Below are 21,599 nucleotides of genomic sequence, written 5' to 3' on the forward strand. Positions count from 1 at the left end.
TTAGGTGGATTGGCCATGTTAAATTGCCCCATAGTGTTCAGGGATGTGCAGATTGGGTGGGTAAGGCATGGGAAATATAGTTTTACAGAGTTAGGATGGGGTGGGGGGAGGGATAGGTGTGCTGTGCCAGTGTGGACTCGATGGGCTAAATTGCCTGTTTCCACACTGTAGGATTCTATGATCTTATTGAATGGCAGGGCCAGCTTTGAAGGCCAAGTTTCTTACTTCTGCACCTAATTGGTATATTTGGGATGTCCTGAAATAGCGAGATCAATTCAGCACGTTTCAGAGTGAAAGGGTGAATGAGCTTTAACACTGATAGCTTGTTCCAAAGAGCAGGGGCTGGAGTGGGGGCAGTTGAGTGGGGGGGGGGGGGGGGGGGGGCGGGAGTTGGGGCATTGCTTCCTCACCCCCACCACAGGCCATGACAGATCTCATTCTCATGCCAACAACCAGCTACGAGCAGTGCTCTTGTGGGGTGGTGGCAATGTCTGTGCCTCCAAGCTGGGAGGCCCAGAGTTGAAGTCGCACCTGCCCCAGCGACGGGTCATAACACCTCTGAATGGGGTTGGTTAAAAAATATCTACAGACCCCACCCCCTGCTACAGTGGGAGATCCGGGAATGATACTGAGGCAACGTGACTCACAAAGGAACAAAAACCGGGTCCACCAATCACAGGAGGCCTCGGAGGATATCCACTTCCCTGTCCTTTCCAAGCCATCACCATTAAAACAAAATTCCAACTTAACATGTCTCCCAATTTCCTTCACAACCTCTCGCCTTTTGTTTTAAAGAAAGCACATCATTTAAAATATATATTTGCCTTAGAGAGATGGAGTAATGGGAGGCCATTCATCCTACTGTTCTTGTGCTAGCTATTTGATAGTTCCATCCAATATGCCCCAATCTTTGTAATACAGGGTGATCCCAGATTCCACGGGTCCAGTTTCCGTGGTTTCAGTTAACTGCGGCCTGGAGGAGATATTACAGGGAACCTTCCAGAAATGGCGACCAGGGGGCTGCTGGGAAGGTGAATTTCCTAATTAAATGAATGGGTTCGTTCCTATCCATGGTTTTGGGCTTCCATGGTAGATCTTGGAACGTATTCCCCGCAGGTACGGGGAAGGAACTATTGTATTTCCATTCACCCACATCCTTTTTGGAAGTTCCAGACAAATCGCTGCCTCAGGCCATTCGGGGCAGCTGGGTCTACACTTTCCCCCTCCCCACCGCCCATGACCGCACCTGTTTCTCGGTGGGAGCTCTCACCTTGCCAAAAGGACAGGAAGATGACCGACTTCACCATGAAGAACTTGAGCACCGGGCTGTAGGGACTGAGGAGTTCCCGTGTGGCAAAGTAGAACAGGAAGAGAGCGTAGAGAGCGAGGCTGACCGAGATATTATACACAATAGTGACATAGAGGTAGCCGCTGGCGACGCTGGATGTGAGGAGAGAAAGATGCCAGTTAAACATCGCTTAGAGAGGTAGAGTCATTATCATTGAATCCCCACAGTGTGGAAACAGGCCATTTGGTCTAACAAGTCCACACAACCTTCCAAAGGGTATCCCACCCAGACCCATTCCCCCTACCCTATTACTCTACAGTACCCCTGACTAATGCACCTAACCTACACATCCCTGAACACTGTGGACCATTTAGCATGGCCAATCCAAATAACCTACACATCTATGGAGTGTGAGGGAACTTCTACTTTGGAACTCTCTCTGTCCTCACAGAGGTCCCTACCCACAATGAGAAAGCTACTTGTGAAGATTCAATGATGCCACCACAGAATTACACCCACAGACACAAATCCCCTCCAGGTCACCAACGACAGGTGGGTTGCACCAGCCTCGGACTGGCATCGCTAGGCGACATCTGCCGTGGCAGTGGGCAAAGGGGACGCGAGAGAGTCAGAAACGATAAGGTTACGTGGTTGCTCACTTGAAGTCTCCGTCCTTGTACTTCCCAAAAGCCTGGAGGATGACGGTAATAATGGCCATCAGCGGTTTCACCACACAGAACTGCAGGGTGGCCTGTAAGCACAAGCAGACGGCATTCAGCCATTGCAAAGAGTCAGAAACAGCGAGCAAGAGAGGGCGCAAGAGAGAAAAGGGCCAGGTGAGAACTGGCATCGTGATGGTCAAAGTGCAAATTGTACCTGTTTACAGAAGCGTAGAAATCCAATGGAGTATGTCTTCCCCCAGAGACAGCAAGTACCGTACATACAGCTGGACCTAAAAGAGAGTACACCTGGTTAGGACTAATCCCAGCATCAGCAGCGACAGATCTAGTGGGCGGCACGGTGGCACAGTGGTTAGCACTGCTGTCTCACAGTGCCCGAGACCCGGGTTCAATTCCCGACTCAGGCGACTGTGTGGAGTTTGCACATTCTCCCCATGTCTACTTGGGTTTCCTCCGGGTGCTCCGGTTTCCTCCCACAATCACAAAGATGTGCGGGTCAGGTGAATTGGCCATGCTAAATTGTCCGTAGTGTTAGGTAAGGGGTAAATGTAGGGGTATGGGTGGGTTGCGCTTCGGCGGGTCGATGTGGACTTGTTGGGCCGAAGGGCCTGTTTCCACACTGTAAGTAATCTAATCTATCCAAACTTGCTGTAAGTGTACAGGCACAGATCACTGGCGGGACAGGAGGTGAGAGCAGTTAATGAAGCAAACAGTATCCTCTGCTCTAGTAACACGGGCATAGGGTAGAAGAACAAGGAGGTGGTGTTGAACTTGTAATGAGATACTTGCTTAACCTCAGCTGTACTTTTGAAAAGTGTGGTGCTGGAAAAGCACAGTAGGTCAGGTGAGGATCTAAAATTTGAATTTAGGATGTGGCTTTTCAATTTAAAATGACACAACAAAGTGGCTGCAAGTAATGATTTGCCTCTGTGAACTTGAACTGATGCTTTGCTAAGTTGGTTGTATTTAGAGATAAGAGAGAACAGTGGATTTTTCATAATATGAATCATAAGACAGTGATTTGATGTTTGAACTAACCTTGAACTGTTAGCATGAGATGGTGATTTACGTAAATTAAGAACCCTTTCCCCGGAAATATCATTGGATTAACCTGTTAAGGCTGTACTATCTTTTAACAAAAATATAAATAATGTGCATTTTCGAATGTAATTGGGCCATTTCTCCACGGAATACAGAAGTTTTTAACCTCCGTGTTGCTGGACAAATCTGCTTCAGGCTGCTTTAATTTATTAAACTGGTAACCTTGCTTTAAACAGACCGTTCTCTTGATTCTTCTGACCGATCTTGAACCGAGGCGCCCTGCAAGGGGGTCTAGATCTTCACAGGCAGCATCCGAAGATGCAGGAGGGTCGACATTTCGGGCAGAAGACCCTTTTGCTCCTTTTTGGAACTTTTCGAAGCTGACTCTCCAGCATCTGCAGTCCTCGCTTTCTCTTCAGCTGCAGGATCGTCTGCAGGTGTGGGCACCACATTATAGGAAAGGTGTGAGAGCACTGGAGAGAATGCAATTTTTACAAGGAATGGTTCCAGGTATGAGTAACCTCAGGAATGAGGATAGGTCAAAGGCATTGGGACTGTTCCCCTAGGACAGAAGGCAGCTGAGAGGTGATTTGATAGAGGTTTTCAAAATCATGAGAGAGCTGGATGGAATAGAGAGGGAGAAGCTGGTCCCACTCATAAAAGGAAAAAAAAATCGAAAGGGAGGAATAGATTTACTGTGCAAACAAAGCAAGGGTGGGGAAAAAAAACTTATCTTCCCTCACATCGGGGTGGCACAGTGGCTTAGTGGTTAGCATGCTGCCTCACAGCGCCAGGGACTCAGGTTAGATTCCAGCCTCAGGCAACTGTCTGTGTGGAGTTTGCATATTCTCCCCGTGTCTGCGTGGGTTGCCTCCGGGTGCCCTGGTTTCCTCCCACAGTCCAAAGATGTGCAGGTTAGGGTGGATTGGCCATGCTAAATTGCCCACAGTGTTCAGGGATGTGTAGGTTAGAGGCATTAGGCAGGGGTAAATGTAGAGTAATGGGGAATGGGTTTCCTTTTGAGGGTCAGTGTAGACTTATTGGGCCGAAGGGCCCGTTTCTACACAGTAGGGATTCTATTCTATGAATGGTTAGGGAATGGAGGCAAGTTCAACCGGGGCATTCAGGGGGGCGTGACTGGATGGTTATTTGGACACTAAAAAAGACAGGAGATTGGCACGAGGGGTCAGAATCAGAGCTGACATGATGGGCAGAATGGTGCCTTTCTGTGGCATAACAATTTTCAGATACTGCCAGACCACATCCGCAGTATTGGGGAGTATTTGGGTCATTTTCTTCAAACATTCCAGTTTATAGAGCAAAAACAAGGAATAAAAGGTTACTTGGCCAACAGTGGACCATCATGCATTGGGATGATGACAGTTTTTCTGCTTTCCAATTGGTGCAGGCAGACACAAGAACGGACACGCTGGTGAAATCACATCTGGAACGCGGCAACATATCAATGAAACCTCCAGGAATAGGTTTGATCACCGTCGGCAACCTCAGGTGAAGTTGACAGAATGACACAACGAGGAATGTGGGAGACTCACTCGATGGGTTTGCCTCGAATCTCCGACATTATGGCACTCTCTCCTCCCAGGTACTCATAACAGAGGCTGAGGAAATTGTAGATCACGAAGGCTGAAGGAGAGAGACCGAGAGAAAGTGAGTCAGTCAGAAAGTGACACAACAGCAAGATTCTACTCTAAGCTTCTGATAAGTTAGCACCAGGACCCGGAGTTTAGTCACAGAATCCCTAGAGTGTGGAAGCAGGTCATTTGGCCCATCAAGTCCACACTAACCCTCTGAAGACCATTCACCTTATCCCTGTAACCCCACATTTTCCATAGCTAACCCACCTGGCCTGCACATCCCTGTGGGCGAATTAGCATGGCCAATCCACCTAACCTGCATATCTTTAGATTGTGGGAGGTAACCAGAGCACCTGGAGGAAACTCAGAGAGACACAGGGAGAATGTGCAAACTCCACACAGACAGTAACCCCGTGTGGCATTAGGGTGGGTGGACTGGCCATGAGAAATTGCCCCATAGTGTCCAGGGATGTGTAGGTTAGGTGGGTTAGCCATGGGAAACACAGGGTTACAGGGATGGGAAAGGGGTCTAGGTTTGGAACGGGATGCTCTTCAGAGGGTTAGTGCAGACTTAATGGGCCCAATGGCCTCTTTCTGTAGGGATTCTACAAATCTATTGCTTATCTCTAACTGCCAAGAGGGCAGTTAAGAATCAACCACATTGCTGTGGGTCTGGAGTCACATGTAGGCCAGACCAGACACGGATGACAAATTTCATTCCTTGAAGGTCGTTAGTGAACCAGATGAGTTTTTCCTTGATGAATAGCAATAATGATTCCAGATTATAACGGAATGCAAAATGAATGGCAAGAGTTGAACACAGCTGCCCCGAACATTACCTCAGCCTCTGGATTAATAGGTGAGCAAAAATACCACTGGGCAATTCCCCCCTCCCCCACATTTATTCAGAGCTGAGATAGACAACAAGAGAGGAGGGGGTTATAGGAGCTTGGAGCTCAGGACATAACCAGACCAACCAGGACCTTATTGAATGACAAGGAGCAGGCTAGGAGGGGGCTAAATGGCCTTCTCAGTTCCCATTTCCCATCTCCTTACAGCTTTTATGGGGAAGGACACTGGCCTCATCACACGCTATCCGGGGAATTCGTATTTTGTTTAAAAATAAAATCTACACAGATGACTTTAATTAGCCCTGGCCTTTTCAAGGATTTTAAAAAGATACAGCTCTACTAGAAAGAGTAATGTGCATTATAACGTGGACAGAGAGAGAGAGAGAGACACACACACACACACACAGGGAGCAAGAGACACAGAGAGACAGAGACACAGAGAGAGAGATACATAAAAAGAGAGACGCGCACAGAGACAGAGAGAGAGACACACACACAGGGAAAGAGAGAGACAGAAAGACAGAGAGAGAGACACACACACAAACAGACAGAGACACATACAAAGAGAGATGCACACAGAGAAAGACAGAGAGAGAGAGAGAGACAAGAAGAGTCACAGAGAGAGAGAGAGAGACACACAGACAGGCAGAGAGAGGGAGAAGAAAGAAAGAGAGAGAGACAGAGAGACACACACACACACACAGGCTGAGAGAGAGAGAGAGAGACACACACACAGAGACAGAGAAAGCAAGAGAGTGAGTGTCTGTGTGTGTGTTGGTTGAGGGGGGGTCTGGTGTTGTTAGTTGAGGGGTGCAATGAACAAAGCAACCTCCTTCGTTTTCGAAAGAACCCAGATTCCAGACAATTTCCCTTCACGCTAGAATGCTGCTGTCAAAAAGTAACCCAAGGATTTCTGCTCAATGACCCGACCTGTTGTGGCTCAGGAGCACGTGGCAAAACATGAGACACTTGGCTCATGGTTAATCAAACCCGACTGCTCAGTCACCAAGACGCAGCAGAGAGATACATACCTCATGCTATACACACACGTGTGCGTACATACACAGACACACACACACACACAAACTCCTACACTTGAGCCATTTACTGGCCCTTTTTTGAAAGATTACTCCTTCATGGGATCTGGGCAAGGCCAGCACATGTTGGCCATCCTAAATGCCCTCCGACTGAGTAACTTGCTATGCCAGAGGGTCAACTACATGATAGGCCAGAGAGGATAAGGATGGCAGATTTGTTTCCCTAATTTACAAAATCGAAGGTTATAGAGGCAAACAGCACGGAAACAGATCCTTTGGCCCAACCAGTCCATGCCAACCACAATCCCACATTAAACTGCCTGCGCTTGGCCCATATCCTTCCAAACATTTCCTATTCATGTACTTAACCCAATGTCTTTTAAATATCATAACTGTGTCTGCATCCACCACTTCCTCTGGACGTTCATTCCACACATGAACCACTCGCTGTGTAAAAAACATTGCCCTTCATGCATTTTTCAAATCTTTCTCCTCTCACCTTAAAAAAGTGTGCCCTAATCTCGAAATCTCCCAACTTAGGGAAAAGACGCCTGCCAGTCACCTCATCTATACCCAACATTATTTGTTGGAGCTGTTGCCTTTATTGGTCAGTGAGTAGAGTATAGGAGCTGGGGCACCAGGTTGCAGCTGTACAGGACATTGGTTAGGCCACTTTTGGAAAACTGCATTCAATTCTGGTCTCCCCGCTGTAGGAAAGATGTTGTTAAACTTGAATGGGCTCAGGAAAGATTTACAAGGAGGTTGGAGGGTTTGAGCTATAGGGAGAGGCTGAATAGGCTGAGGCTGTATTCCCTGGAGCGTTGGGGGCTGGGGGGGTGACCTTATAGTGGTTTATAAAATCATGAGGGGCATGGATGGGCTGAATTACCAAGGTTTTTTTTCCCTAGCGTGGGAGAGTCTGACAGCAGGAGGCTTAGGTTTAAGATGAGAGAGGAAAGATATAAAATGGACCTAAGGGGCAACCTTTCCATGAAGAGGGAGCTATGTGTACAGAACGAGCTGTCAGAGGAAGTGGTGGAGGCGAGCACAAATACATTTAAAAGGCATCTGGATGGGGAAATGAACAGGAAGGGTTTAGAGGGATATGGGCATATTGCCAGCAAATGAGACTAGATCAAGTTGTGATCTCTGGTGAGCATGGACCAGTTGGACTGAAGGGCCTCATTCTGTGCTGTACAACTCTTGACTCTAAAAGGTCACCCCTCACCCTCCTACGCTCCAGTAAAAAGTTCAGGTTGCAAGTTTGCTCACTGAGCTTCAAGGTTCATTTTCAGATGTTTCGTTACTAGGTAACACCATCAGTGTGCCTCTGGTGAGAAGCTGGTGGAATATCCCACTTTCTTAAGGTGGGGGATATCATTTCTAATTTTTTTTCTCTCAAAGGATAGTGCATGGGCTCGAAATCAAGGTGTTCATTGATGGAGTTCCGGTTTGAATGCCAGGCCTCGAGGAATTCCCGTGCATGGCTCTCTTTAGCCTGTCCATGGATGGATGAGTTGTCCCAGTCGAAGTGGTGTCCTTTGCCTGTATGTAAGGATACGAGTGACAGTGGGTCATGTCTTTTGTTGGCCAGTTGGCGTTCATATATCCTGGTGGCAAGTTTTCTGCCTGTCTATCCGATGTTAAAAGTCCCAGCCTGTCCAGCCCCTCCTTATAGCTCAAACCCTCCATTCCCAGCAACATCCTGGTGATTTTTTTCTGAACACTCTCCAGCTTAATAATATCCTTCGTATAACAGGGCGACCAGAACTGGACACAGTCCTCCCGAAGGGGCTTCACCAACATCCTATGGGGTCCCAACTCCTACCTGTGCAATGAAGGCAAGTGTGCTAAACACCTTCTTAACGGTCCTGTCTAGATGTGATAAGACCATAAGACATAGGAGTGGAAGTAGGCCATTCGGCCCATCGAGTCCACTCCGCCACTCAATCATGGCTGATGGGCATTTCAACTCCACTTACTCGCATTCTCCCTGTAGCCCTTAATTCCTCGTGACATCAAGAATCTATCAATCTCTGCCTTGAAGACATTTAGCGTCCCGGCCTCCACTGCACTCTGCGGCAATGAATTCCACAGGCCCACCACTCTGGCTGAAGAAATGTCTCCGCATTTCTGTTCTGAATTGACCCCCTCTAATTTTAAGGCTGTGTCCACGGGTCCTAGTCTCCTCGCCTACGTGATGCATGTAGGGTGGGACGAAGAGGGTAAGGAGTAAATGACAGGTGGAGATAGAGACCAAAGAGAAAGAGAAGAACAGTTGGACAGACAAAGGAGTGGATAATGATCAGCCTGCGAGGATGAATAGCTGCTAACAATGGGCTGTGTGTAATAGCAGACCAATGAGATAACAAAGCCTGGTGTGTGAGGGTTGGAGGAACGACATGGGAGATTCAAGCCCCAAAATTGCTGAACTCAAAACAATCCAGAAGGCTGTACAGTTCCCCAGGGAAAAATGAGATGCTGTTCTTCCAACTTGCGCTGAGCTTCACTGGAGCACTGCAGCAAGCGGGAGACAGGTGCGGGCATACTGGGGCATCCTCTTTAAGTAAAGTTCCATCATCTGCACAGGGTCAAGCAGCCCCGCTGTGCCTATTCCCACTGACGCATGGGTGGCTCCAGTTACGCGGACGAGCGGCCAGGAGTAGACACATCCCACTGGGAAGGAACCAGAGCCCCTCACCAACTGAGAGCAAGGAGGCAAGGACAAGCTAGGCCCTCTGGTCTGCAGGAGTAGGCAGCACAGTGACAGCAAGGGAGCTAAATTATTGTACACTAAACCACAAGGGAAGAGAGGCAAGACTGAAAAGAATTCTCATCTGTCAGACGCCTTGAGCAAACTCTGCTGAAGCTGAATGGAGCGCACGTGGACAACAGATGGCCTACGCTTCTGTCTAGAGGCTAACAAGTGATGCAGTGAGCTCATCAAAAACAGGGTTTGATTTAGCTCAACTACAGTGAGGGATCCTCAGACAGAGAGGGGGAGTGAGAGGGAGCAAACTTCTAATGTCTAAATATTTCAGGTTATTTACTCATGAAAGCAGCACAAATTCTTAGTGAGTGTGAAATAAACTCTCTCTCGCTCTCTTATCCCCATCACAGACAAGACGAATACCACACTCTTCACTGTGTAAGTGAGCAATAATCGTGGTCCCTGGGTCAGGGCCCCCTCAAATGATGCAAATAAACAATATCATTGCGATTTTGGAGATGATTGGACAAACAGACAGGAAACTAGCCACCTGGATACATGAGCATCAACTACCCACCAAAAGGCACGATCAACTATCATTCCCCCACCCTCTCATTCTTCTAAACTCCAACTGATCCAGTCTCTCCTCATACATTAGTCCTGCGATCCCAGGATTCACTCTGCCAAGCCTTCATTGCACTCACTTCATTGCCAGAAGATCCGGGTGGCACGGTGGCTCTGCTGCCTCACAGCGCTAGTGTCCCGGGTTCGATGCCAGCCTCAGGTGACTGTGTGGAGTTGGCACGTTCTCCCTGTATCTGCATATGCTTCCTCCGGGTGCTCTGATGTCACACCACAGTCCAAAGACATGTAAGTTAGGGTGAATGGGCTGTGCGACATTACCCCATAGTGTCCAGGGATCTGTAGGCTAGGGGTGGGGCTAGCCATGGGGAAATGCAGGGTTATAGGGTAGGGGTCTGGATGGGATGCTCTTGGGAGGGATGGTGTGGACTCAATGGGCTGAATGGCCTGCTTCCACACTTTGATTATTCTACAATAATCCTTCCTCAGATAAGGAAACCAAAGCTGCACACGATACTCCAACTGTGCTCTCACTAGGGCTCTGTACTCCAATCCTCTTGCTACGAAAGCCAACAAACCATGTGCCTTCTTCACTACCTGCTGCTCCCGCAATGCTTGCGTCAGCGACTGGTGTGCAAAGACATCCAAAACATGTTGCACCCTCTCCCTTTCCCAATTTATTCCCAGATAATAATTCCTATTTCTGCTACCAAAGATAATCTCACACTATAGTGCATCTGCCACACATTCACCCACTCACTCAACTTGTCTAAATCACACTGAAGCATGCCTGATTCCTCTCACATCCTCCTCACAGCTCACCCGCCCCACAGTTCACACACTTAAAGAGATATTACATTTCGTTCCCTCTTCCAACTCACGAATACACGTTGTGATTAGCTGGGGTGCAAGCACTGATCTCTGCAGTACCTCACTCATCACTGCCAGTCACTCAGGGAAAAAAAAAGGCCTGTTTATCCCTAATCTCAGTTTCCAGTCTGCCAAGTCCCCCAGTTCCATGGAACATTCCCTCGAGGCTGTGTACATCTGCAGGATCCTGGACATTGCACACATGGTGACCAGTACTGGCAGCCCGATCGCAGCACTGACTTCCAGCTCAGGACATTGCTCCCCGTTTGGACCTCAGAGCCGGGAGAGAGATTAGAGGAAAGGGGTAATCCCATGTGGTTTAAATGTTGCACACCTACATGGAACGTCACCGAAAATCCAAGTACAGTTGGTTCTGATAATAATGTGATAGCTCCATTCTCGCATTATTAGAAAATTGTACAACAGCCATGCCGTTTAAACTAATGGGGTCCAGAATCACGCCAGAGCCAATACAGGTAAGGAAAGTTCGCGTTCTACAAAAAACAGTGTAAATTCTTCAAACACATTGAAGCCAATTCACGTTGAAGAAACGCACGTTACAGCAGAATGGAATGTAAACCACATCCACTGGCTCGCCCCTGCTCTCCCCCTCCTCCACACAATCAACTGGGCTGAGACATGGCAGATGAAGTTTAATTCAGATAAATGCGAGGTGCTGCATTTTGGGAAAGCAAATCTTAGCAGGACTTATACACTTAATGGTAAGGTCCATGGGAGTGTTGCTGAACAAACAGACCTTGGAGTGCAGAGTCATAGCTCCTTAAAAGTGGAGTCACAGGTAGATAGGATAGTGAAGAAGGCGCTTGTTATGCTTTCCTTTATTGGTCAGAGTATTGAATACAGGAGTTGGGAGGTCATGTTGCGGCTGTTTAGGACATTGGTTAGGCCACTGTTGGAATATTGCGTGCAATTCTGGTCTCCTTCCTCTTGGAAAGATGTTGTGAACCTTGAAAGGGTTCAGAAAAAATGTGCAAGGATGTTGCCAGGGTTGGAGGTTTTGAGCTATAGGGAGAGGCTGAACAGGCTGGGGCTGTTTTCCCTGGAGCGTCGGAGGCTGAGGGGTGATCTTATAGAGGTTTACAAAATTATGAGGGGCATGGATAGGGTAAATTGGCAAAGTCTTTTCCCTGGGGTCGGGGAGTCCAGAACTAGAGGGCACAGGTTTAGGGTGAGAGGGGAAAGATATAAAAGAGACCTAAGGGGCAACTTTATCATACAGAGGATGGTACGTGTATGGAATGAGCTGCCAGAGGAAGTGGTGGAGGCTGGTACAAATCCAACATTTAAGAGGCATTTGGATGGGTATATGAATAGGAAGGATTTGGAGGAATATGGGCCGGGTGCTGGCAGGCGAGACTAGATTGGGTTGGGATATCTGGTCGGTAGGGACAGGTTGGACTGAAGGGTCTGTTTCCGTGCTGTACATCTCTATGACTCTATGACTAGACACATCCTCAAAATATTCCAGCAAGCATACCTTCCCTTCTGTAAATCCATGGTAACTCTATCCAATCCTATCATACAGCATGGAAACAGACCCTTTGGTCCAACCAGTCCATGCCAACTATAATCCCAAACTAAACCAGCCCCACTTGCTTGCTCCTGGCCCATACCCCTCCAAACATTCCTTATTCAAGTATTTATCCAAATGCCTTTTAAATGCTGTAACTGTACCCCCCCCACCCCATCCACTACTTCCTCAGAAAGTGTATTCCATACACAAACCACTCTCTGTAAAAACATTGTCCACTGTGACCTTTTTAAAATCTTTCTTCACTCATCTTAAAAATATTCCTCCATTTTTTAAATCCCCCCCCACCTGAGGAAAAAGACACCTGCCATTCACCTTATCTATACCCTTATATAAACCTCTATAAGGTCACCCTCCTACACTCCAGTGAAAGAAGTCCTGGCCTAACCAGCCTCCCCTTTTAATTCAAACCTTCCATTCCCAGCAACATCCTGGTAAATCCCTTCTGAACCCTTTTTAGCTTAACAACATCCTTCCTATAACAGGGCGACCAGAACTGGAAACAGTGCACCAGAAGCGGACTCACCAATGTCCTGTTCAAATTCAATACAACATCCCAAGCGTTCTACTATTTAATCTTTTATAATGGGTTCCATCACTAGTCCCCACTACTAACATCACACAAGTCAGTCTATAATTCACTGTTTTCTCTTTGCCTCACATCTTACATTGTGGGGTTACATTAGCCACCCTGCAATCCATAGGAACTGGATCTGTGTTTCGATAAACAAGGGGTTTGTTTTCATATCGAGAGAGACTTCATAGAAGCCCTACAGTGTGGAAGTTGGCCATTCAACCCACCAAGTTGACACCAACCCTCCGCAGAACATCCCACACAGACTCGCCCCACTACCCTATCCCTGTACCCCTGAATTCCCCAAGGCTAACCCACCTAGCCTACACATTGCTGAACACTGTGGACAATTTAGCCGGGCCAATCTACCTAACCCGCACATTTTTGGATTTTGGGAGGAAACTGGAGCACCCAGACAAAACCCACGCAGACACGGGGAGAATGTGCAAACTCCACACAGACAGTCGCCTGAGGCTGGAATCGAACCCAGGTCCCTGGCGCTGTGAGGCAGCAGTGCTAACCACTGAGTCACCATGCCGCAGATTAGGGGGCGTGATGAGGGAAAAGAGTAAAAAGCCATTAAAGGAGCAGTTTTATTACTGTCATTGGTTACCAGATCAACTGAATGTTATTGCTAAAAAAAACCCTACATAACATTTGCTAAAGAAAGCCTTTCTCACACAAGCCTGCTGTAAAAAAAGGACAAATTCTACACTGAGGATTACAGATATTTGTATTCAGACAAACACGGTGTTTAAAATCTGCTTCAAGCTTCAACAACAGAACTACTTAAAAAAGACAAGTCTGAAACAGCAAGGCCTGGAGTCAGGCTCTTTAAATATAATCTGGGAAACAGTGATAGCTGCATACTCCCTTCCTGCCTGCACATCCCATACCATTCCCTCAGCAACCCGAGCAGATGTTGTGCTCCTGAATTCCCTGGAGAGATTAGCGACAGCACAATCGCTAGGCAACGGCCTTTGAACAAACATCCAAATCCTACCCCCCCTCCCCCGCCCCCTTTTTTAGGCCTGAAAGCCAAATAAACATGGCTGCCACCTCAGAGTGTGCCATCTGTTGATGGTTTCACAGCTCAGCATTGTAAACAAAAGGCTTTGCAAGGCTCAGACCGCATTGTACCAACGGGATAAACATCAGTCAAAACATCCACATGAATTAGAGCCAGGGCAGGGAGGCAAGTAACCATTTGACTTTACTGGCAGTAGGTGAACAGCTGCACAACAACCGACATTCCCATAGTGCCTTTCATATAAAAGAAATGTCCCAAAGGACTACACAGGAGCATCATGAAACAAAGCATGAGATAAGAACTAGGAGCAGGAGTAGGCCATCCGGCCCGTCAAGCCTGCTCCGTCATTCAATAAGATCACGGCTGATCATCTTGTGGACTCAACACCTCTTATCTGCCCGCACATCACAACCTGTAATTCCTATCCTGTTCAAAAATCTATCTTTGCTTTGAAAACATTCAACAAGGCACCCTCAACTGGGCAGGAAATTCCACAGATTTACAACCCTTTGGATGAAGATGTTCTTCCTCAACTCCATCCTAAATCTGTTCCCCTCTTATTTTGAGGCTATGATACTCATGGAGTCAAAGTCACTGGAGTCTACAGCACAAAAACAGACCCTTCAGTCCAACTCGTCTATACTGACCGGGTTTCCCAAGCTAATCTAGTCCCATTTGCCTGTGTTTGGCGCATATCCCCCTAAACCTTTCCTATTCATGTACCTGTCCAAACGTCTTTAAAATGTTGTAACTGTACCTGCATCTAGCAGTTCATTCCACATACGAATCACTTTCTACCTGAAAAAGTTGCCCCTCGGGTCCCTTTTCTAAATCATTCCCCTCTCACCTTAAAAAAAAATGCCCTCTAATTTTGAGCTCTTCAACCCAAGGGAAAAGATATTCAACATATCCATGCCCCTCATCATTTTATAGACCTCTATAAAGGTCACCCCCTCAACCTCCTACGCTCCAGTGAAAAAGGTCCTAGCCTATCCAGTCTCTCCCTGTAACTCAAATAGATGAAAACTCTGTCATAGAGATAATGTCATAAATAAAGAGAGCGAGGTAAAGGGTTGGGAGGTCTAGGGAGAGAATCCTAGAATGTGGTGCCATTGCAACTATGGGGGGTGCAACCAATGCTATTAATGATTAAAATTAGGATGCACAAGAGGTTAGGCAGGGTCATCATCTTGGGAGTTTGTAGAGTTGGAGATTACACAGATAGAGGGGACAAGGCTGTGAAGGGATCGGAAAGGAAAATAATTTTCCAGATGTTTACCACGTGCACTTGTCTAAAACTAGATTTTAGTGAATGCCAAACCATGATCTTTGACTGAGAAATTCATAACCTTTCAGAAAACATCCTATAAATGTATATCTTCGTTCTTCAGGGATGAACACTCCAAAAATTCCAGAACCAAAGTATGATCCTGGAAAGGAAAGGATCAGGACACCAGAAACCACAAAATAATCAAATCACATGATCATCACCACCCTTTTGGAGATGGGATGGGAGTTTCTTCAAGCTTACAGGGGAGATGATAGCCCCTCTTCTGTTTTTCTCCTTGGCCTTTCAGATGTTAATGATAACGTGTAAATACTAATCAATGAGGAATTGAGTGAATTGATTCATAAATGCAGGTAGACACAATCCAAATCTGAAATGTGGAGGCAAATCACTGGGACTTTGGCGGGGAGTGCACAGGTGAGAGAGAAAAGAAAGTAAAAGAGCGACAGAAAAGGAAAGAGCGGGAGGGAGAGGAGTGGGGGGATGGGGAGAGACAGAGAGAGCGAGAGAGAGAGCGAAAGAGGGAGAGCGAGTGCGAAAGGGAGAGCAAGAGAGCGAGAGCGAGAGAGCGCGAGCGCGAGAGCGAGAGCGACGGAGAGAGGAAGGAAGCCTATGATTAGAAATATCTCAAATGAGGGAGTGACATTCGAGAGGCAATTTCACTCAAGTGAACATTTTCAGTCTTTGATTCATACCGGCTCAACGCAAGCATCGCTCAAAAATTCCATTCGTATAAAACTCAACAATCAGGCTTTTTGAAGAAAGAAACTGGTCTAAAAAAAACCCTTAACTTTTCAATGGAGATATCCAGTAAATAAATACACAGGCAACACCTTAATGCGCAAGTCGGTGGAAACATGTATGTTGCAACATAATAAAGGTGGTGTAAAATAATGCCGATTTGTGTTTTAGTGAAGGTGGGAAACAGGAACCTGGGTCAAGGGGGCTACATCACCGGCTCTGGGGCTCCCATGTTTGGGGGAGGGGGTGAGAGCCAGGCGTAGTCCTGGGGTGCATGATTTCTGTCCCCACTGAAGCCTTGGGTGTAGGCCACGGTCAATATTAACGCCTTTACCGATGAGCAAACAGACCCGATAACACAAAGGAGTGGCAGAATGAGTACCATTCACTGGATGGTTCAGTTTAGTGTGCACACAACCTTTTCACCTTGCAGAGGTGGGCGTGAGGTGAGGATTTGAATTCAGCAGTGCAACAACAGCCTGACTCCATGCTCCCCTGGTAAATATCTTCTAATCCTAGAGAACAGGAGTAGGCCATTCGGCCCTTCGAGCCTGCTTCACCATTCAATATGATCATAGCTGATCATCTAACTCAGTCCCCAGTTCCACTCTGTCTCCTTACACACTTTGAGCTTTTTAGCCCTAACTCCTAACTTGAAAACATTCAATGTTTTGGCCTCACCCGATTTCCACATGCTCCGCACCCTCTGGGTGAAGCTATTATGCCTCATCTCAATCCTAAGTGGTCTACTCCCTCTCCTCTGACTGTGACTCCTGATACAGGATTCCCTGGTCATACAAACCTCCTTCCTACATTTGCTCTGTCTAGTCCAGTTGGAGTTTTATAGGTTTCTACCAGATCAAACCCTACCCTCATTCCTCACAAGCTCCTAAACTTCCAAACTAACCAACCTGCTATGACATCTCTGGAACAGATGAGACTAGAACGCAGATCTCCAAGCCCACAGGTAGAGACATTGCCAACGTGTCACAAGAATCCTTCTGTGCTCCTCTTGTGAGACAGGATTCTGTCTGTCCTCAGCCAGTTCCGAGTGAGGAAGGATCTCTTCGGAGGGTCAGTGGGGCTCAATGAGCCGAATGGCCTGCTTCGGCACTGCAAGCATTCCACTTCTGAGTGTCTTGTTGTGGTCACTTCAGAGGACAGATAAGAGTCAACCATGTTGCTGAGAGTTTATTTTGCTCATCTGTGACACTCCTTAGGGTTTATGCAGACACCCATTGGGATAATGGAGAGTAGCTGGGAACGAACTGACCAGTAAGGAGATGCTCTGACAAGATATGAAGCACAGCTCTACTCTGGGCAGGGCAAACTTTTAAAACCTGTGACCCACCTGTCCCAATCTGTTTCGCTCTAATGTTATAATAATGATTTACATTTACATAGCACCTTTATTGTCATCCCAAAATCCTTCAGGGGTTGATCTGGTAGAAGCCTATAAAACTCCAACTGGACTAGACAGAGCAAGTGTAGGAAGGAGGTTTGTAATGACCAGGGAATCCTGTACCGGGGGTCACAGTCAGAGGGGAGGGTGTAGACCACTTAGGATTGAGATGAGGTGCAAACCATACCAGGAGATAGAGTCATAAAGATATAACAACATGGAAACAGACTTTCGGTCCAACTCATCCATGCCAACCAGATTTCCTAAATTAATCTAGTCCCAGATTGGTTTCACAGGTCAGCACAACATCGAGGGCTGAAGGGCCTGTACTACGCTGTAATGTTCTATGTTCATATCCCTCCAAACACTTCCTATTCATTTGACCAATCTGATGCCTTTTAAATGCTGTAATTGTACCAGCTTCCACCACTTCCTCTGGCAGCTCATTCCATACACGCACCACCCTTTCTGTGAAAAAGTTGCCCCTGGGGTCAGTTTTTAAATCTATCCCCTCTCAGCCTTAACCTTAGGCCCTCTAGCTCTGGACTTCCCCAACACAGTGAAAAGACCTTGTCTATTTACCCTACCTAAGCCCCTCATGATTTGATAAACCTCTATAAGGTCACTCCTCAGCTCTGATGCTCCAGGGAAAACAGCCCCAGCCTGTTCAGCCTCTCCCTGTAGCTTAAACCCTCCAACCCTGGCAACATCCTCGTAAATCTTTTCTGAACCCTTTCAAGTTTCACAACAGCGTTCTGATAGGAAGGAGACCAGAATTCCTCACAATGTTCCAAAAGTGGCCTAAACCAATGTCCTGTACAGCCGCAACAACACCCCCCCAACTCTTACACTCAATGCTCTGACCAATAAAAGAAAGCATACCAAATGCCTTCTTCATCTATCACCTATCCTATCTACCTGCGACTCTACTTTCAAGGAACCTGTACTCCAAGGTCTCTTTGTTGGGATGCACTGGATCCGATAGCCTGAGGTTTGGTCAGGAGGGCAAGTAGGTTTTTGGGGGCTTCTTAAAAGTTGAGACGTGGAGGAGTTTAGGGAAGGGGGTGACAGAGCTTTGGGCCATCTAAACTCAAGGCAGAGCCGCCATTGGAGCAGGGATTAAAACTGGGAGGTTGGAGGAGGGCTGTGGGATTGGAGGAGCTAACAGAGACAGGGAAGAGCCCACGAGGGATTTAGAAACAAGGGAGAGAAGTTTAAAGTTAATGCAATGTTCACTGGGGAGCTCCAGCGCCTGCATTCAGTTGGATTCTGGAGATTGAATCAGAAAAGCCACGTGGGTATTTGGTCTCCTCCTGTGGCTGGGTGCCAGTGATAACCAACCCAGAAATGTGTACCAATCCTACTCAGCTGGGCTGGCCCTGGGAAAAAATAAATGACCAAATCAAATCCATCCGAATCAGGGCCTTGCTGGGGAAAGCCATGCTGACTGCTGGGAACTGCTGGTCACAACGGGCACACTGAGCAGCACGAGCGAGATAGCAAGGAAGAAAGAAAAAAACAGGCGCGAGGTAGAGAAGAGATGGATGGAGTCAGGGTGGGGGGAAAGAGTGGGATGGGGGGGGAAAGAGGTGGACTGAGGGGGGGAGAAGACAGAGAAGAGGCATAGGGAGGGGAAGAGGGATGGAGGGAGAGAGAGAGAAGGCGGATGGGGGAAAGGAAGAGAGACAGAAATCAAGAGCGCATGAGAGCGAGCGAAGGAGAATGCAAGAGAGAGCACGAGAGAGAGAAAAGAGGGATGGGGAAGAGGAAGAGAGATTGGGGGTTGAGAGAAGAGAGGGATGGGGGGTTCAAAAGAAAAGGGATGGGGTGGAGGGGGAGGTGGGAAGGGAGAGAGGGCTGGGACAAGAGAGGAAGTAGAAAAAAAAATGAGAGAGAGAGATAGAAAGAAAGAAAGAGACAGTGAAAGAAGCAGGTTATAGACTCAAAGACTAGTGAGCGGGTGAGGGAGGGAGATATATATTCATCCCCTTCAGACAGTTTTGTTTTCCAGCAAGATAATGGCTTATCACCATTTCAACTCAATTCACTGAATCCAGTTTTAAAAGTGCTACAGGAAGATTTGAACTCACGACCTTGGGCTAGACCAGCGTCATAACTCCACAGTGGAGCTGAGAGAACAGCCGAGATTGAGAAACAATGAGAGGGATGTAACCATTGCTCGAAGCCCCCCACAGCTATTGTGCTCACCTACCTTCATAGCAGTCTCGTACTGTATCAAAATACACATAGTACTGGTCATTGGTGAAGAAGAGGAGGCTCAACCACGAGTCAAAAGCATAGATGGGGACGATGAAGAGGATTCGGACGATGTAGCGCTGCTCATTCGGGGTGCTGTAACATCGCAGATGCATGTAGATCTACCAAGACACAAAGAGAGGGAGTTATCAGCACAGGAGAGGGGAGGGCAGCAGAGTGGAACAGGACCTAGTGAGGGGCAAGGTTAAAATAGTCAGCAACAGTGAAGTCCTGTCACGAGTATCACCACAGAATATGAAACTGGAAATGAACATTTAAAGCTGTAAAACTGGGTCATTAAGTCTTTTGGCCCATCCTTGGTTATTTGACAGATAAATGTTACACATCCAAAATGGCAGGTTTACGGCAATGCAATTAACTGGGATGCAAGTGTCACTGTCCCTGACTGCCCCTGAACTAAGTGGCTTGTTAGCCCAAGCACAAGAATGGACCAGACCAGAGCTTAAAAATGTGTTCTCCAGCATCTGCAGTCCTCACTTTCTCCTAATGGGCCAGACCAGGTCAGGATGGGAGGTCTGTTCCCCTAAAAAGACATTACAGACCTCGATACATTTGTACAACCATCAGCACTGCTCCTATTAGGGAGACTAGCTTTATATTCCAATTTGTTTAAAATCAGTTTTAGGTTCCACTAGCTTTTGACGTAGGTTTCAAATCCAGAGCCTCTAGATTACCAGATCTTGACATTGCCATTAGATATCACCATCACCCACTGAGATTCCTTTCATTCCCAAAATTGGTGGCAGTTAGCCTTTATAGATCATGTCGCAGACAGTATGCTTCATTCACCTTGTGGTACGTTTCAGCGATCATCTCTGGGACACGCACTAAACAATCCCACCGCCCTGTGGCCGAACACTTCAACTCTCCCTCTCACACCGCCAAGAACGTGCAAGTCCTGGGCCTCCTCCACCGTCAAATTCTAGCCACTCATTGCCTGGAGGAAGAACACTTCATCTTCCACTTTGGCACCCTCCAACCACACCACATCAATGTGGATTTCACCAGTTTCCCCATTTCCCCTCCTCCCACCTTATCCCAGATCCAATCTTCCAAATTTGGCACCATCCTCATGATCTGTCCTACCCATCCATCTTTCTTCCACCTATCTACTCACCCTCCTCTCCAACCAATCACCTTCTCCCCCACCTTCATCTACCTATTGCAGTTCTAGCTACCTCCCCCAAGTCCCACCCCCCTCCCATTTATCTATCAGCCCCCTTGGGCCCCCCACATTCCTGATGAAGAACTTATGCACGAAGTGTCGACTTTCCTGCTCTTCGGATGCTGCCTGACCGGCTGTGCTTTTCCAGCGCCACCTTTTTTTTTTGACTCTGATCTCCATCATCAGCAGTCCTCACTTTCTCCCAGCATGCTTCATCCATCAAAGAGCTAACTCCACAGGATGTCACAGTGAGCTGTGAGAATGTGAATTCACGTTGCTGAGCCTTCCTGGTCTGAAAGAGTCTCATGATTCCACACAGAAAAACGTGGAGTTGTCCACAGTGGGAATCGGGAGAAAGTGAGGACTGCAGGTGCTGGAGATCAGAGTTGAAGAGTGTGGTGCTGGAAAAGCACAGCAGGTCAGGCAGCATCCGGGGAGCAGGAGAATCGACGTTTCGAGCATAAGCTCTTCATTGGGAATGAGGGAAGGAGTGGGACTCGGGTGACTTTCCTAGTTGCAGGTGGGACCCGAGGCTCCGTTTAACATCAGGCAGGGGAATAGGAGACCTCAGTCTGGCATTGCTGTGAATGCCCTCCACAAATGAACCATCGGGATGTCAACTCCCATCCACTTTTGTGAAGAGTTAATTCACCAACGCTGGGGAGGGTGGAAGAAGAGGGAAATGGCTTTTGGACAGTCGGTGATAAGCCAGTGGGGACATTGCATGGACATAGCTCCAACAACTCCCTGAGAGCTCAACACCATCATGGGCCAAGCTAACTGCTTTAGCGCTAAACCACTCAAGATATTCAATAATTCATCTCTCCAGCACCAACATAGCGAGCTCAGGTTAGCTGCTCCAAAATGCAGAGTGATTTCAACAGTCCAGGCAGAATTCCCGTGCTGGCTGAGATTA

The 21,599-nt window shown here is 47.4% G+C and overlaps 1 protein-coding gene across 2 annotated transcripts in view; it reads right to left on the reverse strand.

Moving 5' to 3' along the window:
- Positions 1–21,599, reverse strand: part of tmem184ba (transmembrane protein 184ba) — a 96,842-nt gene that overhangs the window by 27,611 nt on the left and 47,632 nt on the right. For both annotated transcript variants that reach the window (XM_060849369.1, XM_060849370.1), the window contains exons 3-7: positions 19,454–19,619; positions 4,563–4,653; positions 2,165–2,240; positions 1,948–2,039; positions 1,271–1,440 (exon numbers count right to left, since the gene is read on the reverse strand). In XM_060849369.1, coding sequence (XP_060705352.1) covers positions 1,271–1,440; positions 1,948–2,039; positions 2,165–2,240; positions 4,563–4,653; positions 19,454–19,619 — 595 coding nt within the window. The remainder of the gene's footprint in view (positions 1–1,270; positions 1,441–1,947; positions 2,040–2,164; positions 2,241–4,562; positions 4,654–19,453; positions 19,620–21,599) is intronic.

This window comes from Hemiscyllium ocellatum, chromosome 33 (genome assembly GCF_020745735.1).
Source record: "Hemiscyllium ocellatum isolate sHemOce1 chromosome 33, sHemOce1.pat.X.cur, whole genome shotgun sequence".
Lineage (NCBI taxonomy): Eukaryota > Metazoa > Chordata > Chondrichthyes > Orectolobiformes > Hemiscylliidae > Hemiscyllium > Hemiscyllium ocellatum.